Below are 12,367 nucleotides of genomic sequence, written 5' to 3' on the forward strand. Positions count from 1 at the left end.
TCCTTAATATCTATATGCTCAAGCTTTTCAGTCCACTGTAATTCATCCCTACAATCGCCATGGTCCTTTTCCATAGTGAATACTGAAGCAAAGTATTCATTAGGTACCTTTGCTATCTCCTCCAGTTCCATACACACTTTTCCACTGTCACACTTGATTGGTCCTATTCTCTCACGTCTTATCCTCTTGTTCTTCACATACTTGTAGAATGTCTATGTTACAAGAAAATAAAGACTAACCATTCCCTGTAACCTAGGCCCCTTTAATCCCTGCAACATCTTTTCTGTACTCTTTCCAGTTTAACTACGTCTTTCCTATAACATGGTAACCAAAACTACACACTACTCCAATTATGGCCTCCCCAACAACTATAAATACAGCTATAGAACATCTTGGGATTTTCTGTAACCTTCCTTGTTAGATCCACTTCATGGTGCTGATTTCTATCTTGAGTATATTCCTAATTTTTTTATATCTATTAGGGTATTCACTCATCCCTGATCTAAACCCAATATGTGCCTCTTTCTTTTGTCCAGAGCTTCAATGTATCTTGTTAGCCAGGGTTTCCTAAACTTGCCAGGTTTACCCTTCACCCTATGCTGCCCCTGGGCTCTTGGGATCATGTTCTTAAAAGCCTCCCACTGGCCATTTTGTTCCTTTCCTTTATTCATTCATTCCACAGTGATTTGTGCAGATATATCTTGGCTCACCTGTGTACTGTCAATGCTGAAATACTTTCTAAAACTGGCACATGTACGTGATGTTTAAACTTTGTTTGAAACTAAATTTTGATCCTGTTGGCATTTCCAAATGATGTACCAGCATCTCAGTGGAAGAAGCTTTTTCTAGTGTAGGAGCAACAGTTTGACCAGAAATATTATGGATTAATCACTACTTTTCTCTTTTCCTCTGCATGAGTGTAAGATTCCCAAAACAGTAGCTGCAACTACTGTGGAACATTATCTTGATCTGGTCAAAAGCCAATTTCAAGTAGAAAATGTTGGAAATGTTCAAAGTTGAGCATATGTGAGAAAGAAATGGTTAAAATTTTAGATCCATTATCTTTCAATATAAAGTCACAGCTTGATGTGTTAATGTAGTTTCTTTCTCTTCAGATGCTGCCTAGTCAAAGTATTTGCAGCATTTTCCATTATTTCAAATTTGCAATCTTTACAGGATTCTTTTTCTTAAGCCACCTTCAATTATTTAGAATGATTTATACTTTATGGGGAATGGAATGCCAATGTTTATACATAACATTCGATGAAAAGCCTTGCTACAATCTGCAGAAATACTGTTTATGCTAGAATGTAATGATTCTAATTGCTTCCCTCAGCTATTCACTAGTCTATTTTGACTTCTCTACTTGGACCAGAAAAATATCTCTGTTGAATTTTAAGCAATTGTGCTCTACTTTCCTTTATCCATAGGCAGCTACATAACTACAATAGGGGTGGATTTTAAGATAAGAACAGTGGAAATCAATGGCGAGAAAGTTAAGTTGCAGATCTGGGACACAGCTGGGCAAGAACGATTTCGAACCATCACCTCCACGTGAGTCCACTTCCCAACCAGCCACTTTGTAGACTTGTGCTGTTAACCCTTAAGCAGATTTCATGTTGATGGGTTGGGCAGTTGACTGTTTGCTATCTGGATGCTGTAGCTTGAGTTGTAATGGAATTATGGGAGCCATGTATTATCATTGCCTAGGAGGATTGTGCTTTCTACAAAGTACAAAGGGAATCCAAACACACAATTTTTCACATTGTATAAATTGAATATGTTTGCTTCCATATGGAAGCATAGAAGGTTGATTTAAAATACTCATCTTAATATTTCTACTATGTAAAAGAATGCTTGTATCAAGAGCACTTAACAAAATATACAAAAATCGGCATTATTTGGAATCAAATCTCATTCTTTGAGTGAGTTGAGAAGTGTAGTGCAGTTTGCATTACCAAATTGCAGACATGGTTACCTTTTTGAATAGAAAAGGTTGAAGTTTCAAAATCAGGTTTATTATTACTGACAAATGTTGTGACATTTGTTTTGTGGCTGTAGTACAGTGCAATACATAAAATATACTATAAATTATAATTTAAAAATTAAGTTCTCTGTCATCGTTCTCTCCAAAGAGAAAAGTCCTAGCTCACTCAACCATTCCTCCATAAGGCATGCTTTCTAATCCAGGCATCCTGCTAAAACTCCTCTGTGTCCTCTCTAAAGCTTCTACTTCCTTCCTATAATGAGCAACTAGATCTGAACATAATCAGAATCAGAACCCTCAAAGTTTTACCTCCAGAATTGAAACCAGGAATTTTTAGTTTGGTCAACCAGTGTTCTTGGAGCCTTCTCTCATTGTGACACACCCTTCAGGTGTGGCAGGTAAATTGAAACTGCCCTTGGACAACCACCCCTTAATTCTCCTACTCAGTGTTAAGCAATTGTTGATGTTAATTGATGTGAGTTTATGTTGATCTTGTGATGGCAAATCTTACGAGCAAAATCAGGTACATTAATGAGAGGACAGCAGACTTCAAATGTGCTGAACAAAGTTCATCCTCTAATCCCAAATATCCAATTGGCCTTAATTCCATAGCTGTACTATGAAAGGCAAAATCTGGCAGCAGTGTGTCTAAAGGGGTGGGTGAAAGCACAGTGGTTAGCACTCTTTACAATGCCAGCAACCCGGGTTCATTTCCCACCACTGTCTGTAAGGGGTTTATACGTTCCCCCTGTGGGTTTCCTCCTGTAGCCCTCGTGCTACTCGTACTGCTTGGTAGGTTAATTGGTCCTTGTAAATTGTCCCGTGATTAGGTTAGGGTTAAATTTGCATTGCTGGGTGGCGAGGCTCAAGGGGCCGAAGGACCTATCTCAATAAATAAAGCAAGCTGAAATGCTAGGGCATTGTAGTAACTATTGAGTTCAGGAGGTAGAGCTTTATAGGTATGCCCTTTTGTTCTAGAGTTGATTAGGTATTTGGCGAATATCACTGAAGCTTATTAAAGGTTTGCTTTCAGAAGGATTCAGAAAGCCCATAAATGTTTACAGGTTATTAGATGTATATTGAACAAAAAAAAAATCAAAGGACTGAGTGAAAATAGTTTCCACCCTTTGTTCAAATGTGAATAATTACAAAGGTTGAAGAAACCATCAATTAGATCTTGACTTTTGGTATTGCCCAAATATTGCAGTCTAAATTCACTTACAACTTTTAGTCGTCTCTAGCTCTTTTTGATTATCTTTATCACACATTTTGCTATTGAACTCTTTCCCTCAGAATATAGCTATAGTTGCAAGAAAAAGTTTGTGAACCCTTTGCAATTACATGGTTTTCTGCATTAATTGCTCATGAAATGTGGTCTGATCTTCATCGAAGTCACAATAATAAACAAACACTTTGCCTAACTAATAACACACAAACAATTGTACTACTTCTCATCAATGCTGAGAATGCCATTTAAACAATCACCGTCTAGGTTCAAAAAAAGTATGTGAATCTCTGGAGTAATGCCTTCTACAAAAGCTATTTGGAGTCACCTGTTCCAATCAATGAGATTGGAGGTGTGGGTTGTAGAGGTGCCCTGCCCTATAAAAAGGACACATACTGTAAGAAATCTCTAGAACTTGTTAAAGTGGTGCCCACTAGAAGAAAAACACTGAACAAGAATGGCGTTCATGGAAGGACACCACTGAGGAAACCACTACTCTCCAAACAAAAACATTGTTGCACATCTCAAGTTTGCAAAAGGCTACCTGGATGTTTCAGAGTGCTTCTGAGTCAACTTTTTGACAGAAAATGCACATTGCTATGTTTGGAAGAAAAAGGGTAGTGCACACCAACACCAAAACCTCATTCCAACTGTGAAGCATGGCGGAAGGAGCATCATGGTTTGGGGCTGCTTTGCTGCCTCAGGGTCTGGACAGCTTGCAATCCTTGGGGAACAATGAATTCAAAATTGTATCAAACATTTTACAGGTGAATGTCAGGGTAGTGGTCTATCACCTGAAGCTTAATAGAAGTTAGATGATGCAACAAGACAGTGGTCCAAAGCAGAAGAGTAAATCAGCAACAGAATAGTTTAAAAAGAAGAAAATTTGTGTGTTGTAATGGCCAGAGTCCAGACCTTAACCCCAATTGAGATGCTGTGGCATTATCTGAGGAAGACTGTTCATGCAAGGTATCCCAGAAATATTGATGAACTGAAACAGTTTTGTATGGAGGAATGGTCTAAAATTCCTCTTCAACACTGCAAGTCTGTTCAGCAGCTACAGGAAACATTTGGTGAAGGTTATTGCTTCTAAAGGAGGTTCTACCAGTTATTAAATACAAGGGTCCGCATAGTTTTTCCAGCCTGGACTGCAAATGATTAAACAATGTGTTCAATAAAGACATGAAAAGTACAATTGTTTGTGTGTTGTTAGTTCAGGCAGATTGTGTTTCTCTATTATTGTGACTTAGATAAAGATCAGACCACATTTTATGTGTAATGAATGCAGAAAACTGGGTAATTGCAAAGGGTTCATAAACTTTTTCTTGCAACTGTGTTCTAATCCCCTGCTTCTGGAGGTCTGTATTCCATCTCATTAATGCGTTATTGACAGTAGCCTATCACTGAGTGAAGTGGTTTCTGCATATAACGTGCTGCAATTCACTGGTCTTTTCTTGAGGCACATGAAAGTGTGAAATGGAGAAAAGTTCACTGCCTCAAGCATATTGACTGTTATATTGTTGCTGTTCTATTCCTCATCTTTCTATAGATTAGATTAGATTCAACTTTATTGTCATGGTGCCAAGTACAGATACAAAGCCAATGAAATGCAGTTAGCATCTGACCAGAAATGCAAAGAATAGTGTTATTTACAAAATAACTGCAAATAAAAAGTAAGTGCTACAGCACACAAATATAAAAGTACTGAGACAGTACAATATGGGCACCATGATGAGAGGTTCAGCAGGGTCACAGCCTCGGGGAAGAAGCTCTTCCTGTGCGTGCTGGTGCAGGAGCGGAGGCTCCTGTAGCACCTACCAGATGGGAGGAGAGTAAAAAGTCCATGGTTAGGGTGAGATGCATCCTTAATAATGTTTTACACCCTGCCCAGGCAGCGTTTATGGTAGATGTTCTCAGTGGTGGGCAATTGGGTGCCGAGAATCTGCTGGGCAGTTTTCGCCACACGCTGGAGTGCTTTGTGGTCTGATACGGGACAATTGCCATACCACACTGAGATGCAGTTGGTGAGTATGCTCTCAATGGTACAGCGGTAAAAGTCCGTCAGTATCCTGGAACAGAGGTGAGCTTTCTTGATGCTCCGCTGGAAGTAATGGCGCTGTTGCAGCTTTTTGATCAGGATGGAGGAGTTCAGGGACCAGGTGAGATCCTCGGAAATGTGGACACCAAGGAATTTGAAGCTTGATACGCGCTGCACTACAGCTCCGTTGATGTAGATGGGGATGTGCGTGTGGCTCCTAGCATGCCCAAAGTCCACAATGATTTCCTTGGTCTTGTGGGTGTTAAGGGCCAGATTATTTTCGGCACACCACGCGGCCAGATGCTGGACCTAGTCCCTGTAGGCTGTCTTGTCGTCCCCTCTGATCAGGCCAACCACAGTGGTTTCGTCTGCAAACTTGATTGTGGAGTTAGAACCATGTACAGGAATGCAGTCATAGGTGAAAAGGGAGTACAGAAGAGGGCTCAGCACACAGCCTTGAGGCACGCCGGTGTTCAGGGTGAGAGTGGAGGAGGAGAGGTGGTCTAACTTAACTGATTGGAGTCTGTTAGTCAGAAAGTCCAAGGTCCAGTTGCAGAGGGATGAGCTGATACCAAGCTGGCGAAGTTTGGAGGGGATCACAGTATTGAATGCTGAACTAAAGTTAATGAACAGCATTCTGTCCAGGTGGGTCAGGGCAGAGTGAAGTCCCGTGGAGATGGCGTCCTCTGTTGACCTGTTGGTGTGATAGGCAAATTGATGGGGGTCCAGCGCAGTGGGTAGACAGAATTTCAGATGTGATAGAACCAGTCTGTCAAGGCACTTTGCAACGATGGGGGTGAATGCAACTGGACAGAAGTCATTCAGGCCAGTGGCAGTGGAATGCTTCAGCACTGGCACGATGGTGGCAACCTTGAAGCTTGTGGAGGCAACTGCCTGTGCCAGGGACAGATTAAAAATGTCCGTGAAGACCCTGGCCAACTAATGTGCATAGACTCCGAGCACATGGCCAGATATTCCATCTGGACCAGCTGCCTTCCATAAATTCACCCTGCTCAAGGTGGCTCAAACATCGGAGGTGGAAAGTGAGAGAGGCAGTTCACCAGGTGGAAGATCCGCTTTGAGGGTGACTACCTTGTTCTCTCGGTCAAAGCGAGAGTAGACGTAATTGAGCTCATCAGGGAGGGAAGCAGAGCTGGAAGGAGGCACAGCACTAGGTGGTTTGAAGTCTAATGACCTGTATTCCATGCCACATGCGCCGGGGGTCCAAGGAGTTGAAATGCTCCTTGACTCTCTGTTTGTATATGTGTTTAGCCTGAGAGATTCCCCTCCTCAGGTTGGCCCTGGCTGAGCTGTGAGCCTTCCAGTCTCCAGACCTGAAGGCTGAATCTCTGGCTTTGAGCAGAAGGGGAACTTCTCTGTTCATCCATGGTTTCTGATTGGGGAAAACTTTTGTTTTTGTGATGTCACTCTATCTACATACTTGTTGATGTGCTCAAGGACAGAGTTGGTATATAAATCAATGTTAGTCTGAGGGTCTGTGGTGGCATGGGCAGCAAACACGCTCCAGTCTGTGTGCTGGAATTGGTGCTGCAGAGCAGAGTCAGCACCCTGCAGCCAGATCTTAATAGTCTTCATTGTGGCTTTCACACGTTTATTGACCGGCTCTACTTGGGAAGCAGAAACAATGAAAGATGGTCCGACTGTCCCAGGTGGGGGAGGGTAGTGGCTTTGTAAGTGTCAGCTACATTTGCGTAGACATGATCTAAGGTTTTATTACCCCTTGTGGTGCATGATACATTTTGGTAAAATCTTGGAAGCACGGTACGTAGGTTACAATGATTAAAGTACCCAGTGACAATAAAGGCTCCGTCTGGATACAATGTCTGCAGCTTGCCAATGGTGGCACTAAGGTCTTTCATGGCTACTTTAGCATTAGTATCCAGTGGAACATAAACTGCGACAGCAATGATGCATGTAAACTCTCGAGGTTGATAAAAAGGTCTGCACTTAATAATCAGGTATTCCAGTTCAGCAGAGCAATAAGTGTCAGCAGTGGTAGAGTTAACACCATGATTGATTCATGTAGATACATAAACCACCTCCCCTACTTTTACCTGTCGCTGTTGCAGCTCTGTCAGCCCTGAAGACTGTGCGCCCGTCCAGTTCCACCACATTGTTTGGGACATCACTGTTTAGCCATGTCTCCATAAAAAACATGACGTTGCAATTCATAAGCCTTCATTGTGTGAGGCTTTAGCCTAGCACGCAGACCTCCACGCTTCCCCCGTCTTTGTTTACGATCTCAACGTCGGTGCTGGGCCCTTCCGGTTGGAGTGAGTTGAATGCAGGTCCGCGGTGTCCTTACTTCAGAGGTAGTTGGTCGAAGTTGAACGAATAATCCAAAACTGTGTTGGTGCATCGATAGTTAATGTCCAAAAGTGACTGTTTGCTGTAAGTGTAATTTGCATTGCCGAATCGAGCGAACACGCAGGAAACAAGCAGATAAATTAACACTATTTTTCAAAATCTGATAAGACGCTGAGCCTTGCAATATACATGCCATCACCAGGATCCTGCCTGATCCATTAGTTTCCTGTGGCAGTTTTGGTTCCAAAGTTTTTACTTGCCTCCCTAACAACAGAAAGCTCCTTTTAAATTGATTTTGAACTCAATCTCCACAGTTATTTTGAGTAGCTGAGATTTTCCTATTTCCATCATTTGTGTGAGGAAATGCTTATTGACTTCTCCAAGTAGAGTAGCTCATTTTAAGAGTGTCCCATAAGCTGGACTCTGACAAAATCAGCTAAGTATGACCTTCCTGTTATTGAGTTGTGGTTTCCTAACCACTTTCTCCAGCATACGATGAAAGCGTGAACAGACACATGCACTGAAACATTAATGTTGTTAAAATTAAAGAAACAAAGGTTGAAATAAGCCGTCATAACTATGTGATGCTCTCTATGACTTGTGTGTATGAGAAACATATTTCAGTTATAGAGCGGGGGTAATCCAACTAAGCATGTTGCATCAGTTTTTGGGGGGTTTCTCTGTACAATCTGATCTATGATCCCTTGTTCAGTTCACAATCTTATAGCCAGTATTGTGCTTAATTGTTACAGGTCATCATTGATTTCCCTATAGTTTAAAAACAATTAGTTTAAATAGTGTTTTAGGTGATGATTTAATCCTATGAATGGTAAGCTATCCTGTTTTACCTGCAAGATATTACAAGCCTTAATTTGGTTATAATTGGTTGTGGTTTAACTTTCATGATGTCATTTCCTATGGCATTCTTGTTGAGGACAACAGGCAGGAAATTGACAGCAGATTGAGTCTTTCGAACTGTTAACTTAAATTGTTCCCTGAATTGTTTGTCTCCTTTAACATGACCTTTGCAATCATCTTTGTCTGCCTTTCTGACCAGGGTTTTAAATTTCACTTGCTGCATTAAATAATGGTCCAGTTTATCATAACAGTTGCAAATTAAGATGAAACTAGTTCTGTAAAAACTGTGTGTTCACTGTTAGATGATCATCCTGCAAAGAGATCACGATTGATAAAGGAGGGCTGACTGCTGGTAATAATAGTCAGAACTAACTTCAAGACTTCTACCATTAAAATCTGTCCTGTTTGGACAATAGTTTGGTAATCAGATGTAACAATGGTGACTTGAATCTGTTTTTCTCCTGATTGGAGAACTAGGCTGACCCCTGAATTTATGGAAGGAAGGTCTTTTGTGTGTACTTACTCTTTACTGGAAAGTGAAGTCTCTTGCATGTTCAAGGTTCATATAGATGGTATTTGGAATTTAGAGTTGATTATGATCGTGACAGGCAAAATAGATTGGTTATACTTGTGCTGAAAGTGTCTTGTTTGCTACTTATTTTGTATTTCTCATTACCAAAATCTCTTGCCCGCTTAGCTTGCCAACAGCTGTAGTGATATTGAAGTGAAAGTTATGAGTATTTTATCTGAATTCCTATTTTGTTTAGTCTATGAAGATGAGCAAAGAATCTTTCTAGCTATTACTTAAAATAGCATTTTTCCACACTTTGTTTTCACACACCATAGTTGGTTGCAACATCCAAACTCTTTGGCCTGTGCTTATTAAATTATTGCTCCCTATCCTTAGGTATTTTCCCAAAGCTACTTTGTATTTCAGTATAAATAATGAAGGAATACTGTAGAACATAGGATGCCACAGCACAGTACAAGCCTTTCAGCATACGATGTTGTGCCAACCTTTAACGTACTCAAAGATTGATCCAGCTTCCTATGTAAACCTCCATATTTCTATCATCCATGTGCTATCTAAGAATTTCTTAAATGCCCTTCATGTATCTGCTTCTAGCACCACCCCTGGTAGGGTGATGCACACACTCACCATTCTGTTTATTAAAAATAACAACTTGCCTCTGACATCCCACTTTATACTTCCCTCCAATTGCCTTAAAACTATGACCCCTTGGTATTAACCATTTCTGCCCTTGGAAAAAGTCTCTGGCTAGCCACTTGATCTATGCTTCTTGTCATCTTGTATACCTCTATCAAATTGCATCTCACTCTTCATTGCTCCAAAGAGAAAAGCCCTATCTCACTCAACTATCTTCGTTAGATATGTTCTCAAATCTAGGCAGCATCCTCTGCACCCCCTCTAAAGCTTTTGCACCCTTGAAACAGTACTGAATCAAGGCAATGGGACTTGTTGTGTTGTCTAGAAGACTCTCACTCATCCGACAGGCTTCTTCGGTTTTGATCCATGGTGAGTAGTTTTCTGGTTCTGTTGTTTAAAGGTATTGCAATCACATGAGGGTCATTAAGAGTCATAGAGTAAAGTAGAGGGTTATTAGTTGTATCTTTGCATGAATGGAGGTGTGTACTGTTGTGAAGACACTGGGGAAGGGATGTTAGAACTGCATTGTAAGTAGCTGATAGGTGGTGTTACCCCACTCCCTCTGTTCAGGGATGGGTTTTCCATTTTGACAAAGATGGCTTCCTTAACCCTTCTTTCAAATATTCTGTCTTCCCTGTCCAAAATGTGCTCTTTTGTCCTCTAGGTGTAGATATACAGTCGAATCTTGATCTGTATTGGGCCATCCGTTTGTGAAGTGGTTGTTTGTCTCACTGATGTACAAATTTGTGCAGCTCTCATTGCATTGGATAGCAATTTACGTTTGGGTGTAGGATCCTCAGGGTGGACGAGTTTCTGTCTGCAAACACGAGGAATTCTGCAGATGCTGGAAATTCAAGCAACACACATCAAAGTTGCTGGTGAACGCAGCAGGCCAGGCAGCATCTCTAGGAAGAGGTACAGTCAATATTTCGGGCGGAGACCCTTCGTCAGGACTAACTGAAAGAAGGGCTAGTAAGAGATTTGAGAGGGGATGGGGGAGATCCAAAATGATAGGAGAAGACAGGAGGGGGAGGGATGGAGCCAAGAGCTGAACAGTTAATTGGCAAAAGGATTATGAGAGGATCATGGGACAGGAGGCCCAGGGAGAAAGAAAAGGGGGAGGGGGGAAAAACCCAGAGGATGGGCAAGGGGTATAGTGAGAGGGACAGAGGGAGAAAAAGGAGAGAGAAAGAATGTGTGTATATAAATAAATAACGGATGGGGTACGAGGGAGAGGTGGGGCATTAGCGGAAGTTTGAGAAGTCAATGTTCATACCATCAGGTTGGAGGCTACCCAGACGGAATATAAGGTGTTGTTCCTCCAACCTGAGTGTGGCTTCATCTTTACAGTAGGGGAGGCCGTGGATAGACATATCAGAATGAGAATGGAGCATGGAATTAATATGTGTGGCCACTGGGAGATCCTGCTTTCTCTGGCGGACAGAGCGTAGGTGTTCAGCAAAGCGGTCTCCCAGTCTGCGTCGGGTCTCGCCAATATATAGAAGGACACATCGGGAGCACCGGATCCAGCCGACTCACAGGTGAAGTGTCGCTTCACCTGGAAGGACTGTCTGGGGCCCTGAATGGTGGTAAGGGAGGAAGTGTAAGGGCATGTTTAGGAAAAACACAGGAATTTGAATCCCACTTTTCTGAATAATGGGGTATGACACCACCTACCAGCCACTTGCAATGTAGGCTACGTCCACACTATGCCAGATAATTTTGAAAACGAAGCCTTTTCTCTTCGTTTTGACCTTCTGTCCACACTGAAACGGTGTTTTCAGCCTCTGAAAACTGAGATTTTCAGAAACGGTCTCCAGACTGAATAAATCTGAAAACGCCTAATATCCGTAGCAGTGTGTACGGGGTAACCGGAGCTTTTTAAAACCGCTGCCATGACGTGCCACAACAGATGGCGGCAGCGCGGCATTTCATTGTTTTATTATTATTGTGATTACTTTATTGTCGCCAAACAGTTGATACTAGAGCGTACAATCATCACAGCGATATTTGATTCTGCGCTTTGCAGAACCTAACAATTTCAGAACAGACGGCAACGAAACTGAAGCCAGAAAAGTTAGAAATGTACCAACCAAATACTTTGACCCATAGCTTACTGAATAAATAAGTATACTCACTTTGCCCTGTTTTCTGTCCTTGCTTGTATGAAGGTAAGGACAGAAAACACCCTCCACCACCTCCAGTTTAAATTCCATGTGGGATATTTTGGAGGATCAAGAACCATGGTGGTTTACCTACTTATGCAAGTACTTCTCTGACAATAGATGTGTAATAGCCTAATGTAACATTGTATGGAAATACAAGATAACACTGATGCAGACATTTTTTACACATTTAACAAGGTACTTTATTAATGCAACAGAGTTAGTCAGTTTTTCAATGTTCGCCGTCAGCCGAGTCATACTGTCCGTGAACTCCCTGTCGGTTGCCTCCATACGCTACAGTATTTGTTTTTTTTAGTTTTAAGTCCACCTGTGCGAGAGCCAAGAGCAATTCCTTTTAATTTTTTCTACTCCGTAACTGGACAAACGTGCACCAAGTATATCATTTCCTCTTCGCTTGTTTTCTGTGTGTCCTGTGCATGCCCAGTAGGAGGAGATTTGCCCAAATGTCCATCTAATGTGGACAGAGATATATTGAAAAACACTTAGTGTGGATGCCTGTCGTTTTTACTCGAAACCGGCATTTTCAAAATTATCCGGCATAGTATAGACGTAGCTGTAGTCCTAACGTCTCTACCCT

The 12,367-nt window shown here is 41.7% G+C and overlaps 1 protein-coding gene across 1 annotated transcript in view; it reads left to right on the forward strand.

The window, feature by feature from the left end:
- Positions 1 to 12,367, forward strand: part of rab35b (RAB35, member RAS oncogene family b) — a 112,998-nt gene that overhangs the window by 35,260 nt on the left and 65,371 nt on the right. Inside the window, exon 3 of the mRNA XM_072245255.1 lies at positions 1,431 to 1,554. Coding sequence (XP_072101356.1) covers positions 1,431 to 1,554 — 124 coding nt within the window. The remainder of the gene's footprint in view (positions 1 to 1,430; positions 1,555 to 12,367) is intronic.

This window comes from Mobula birostris, chromosome 2 (genome assembly GCF_030028105.1).
Source record: "Mobula birostris isolate sMobBir1 chromosome 2, sMobBir1.hap1, whole genome shotgun sequence".
Classification (NCBI taxonomy): Eukaryota; Metazoa; Chordata; class Chondrichthyes; order Myliobatiformes; family Myliobatidae; genus Mobula; species Mobula birostris.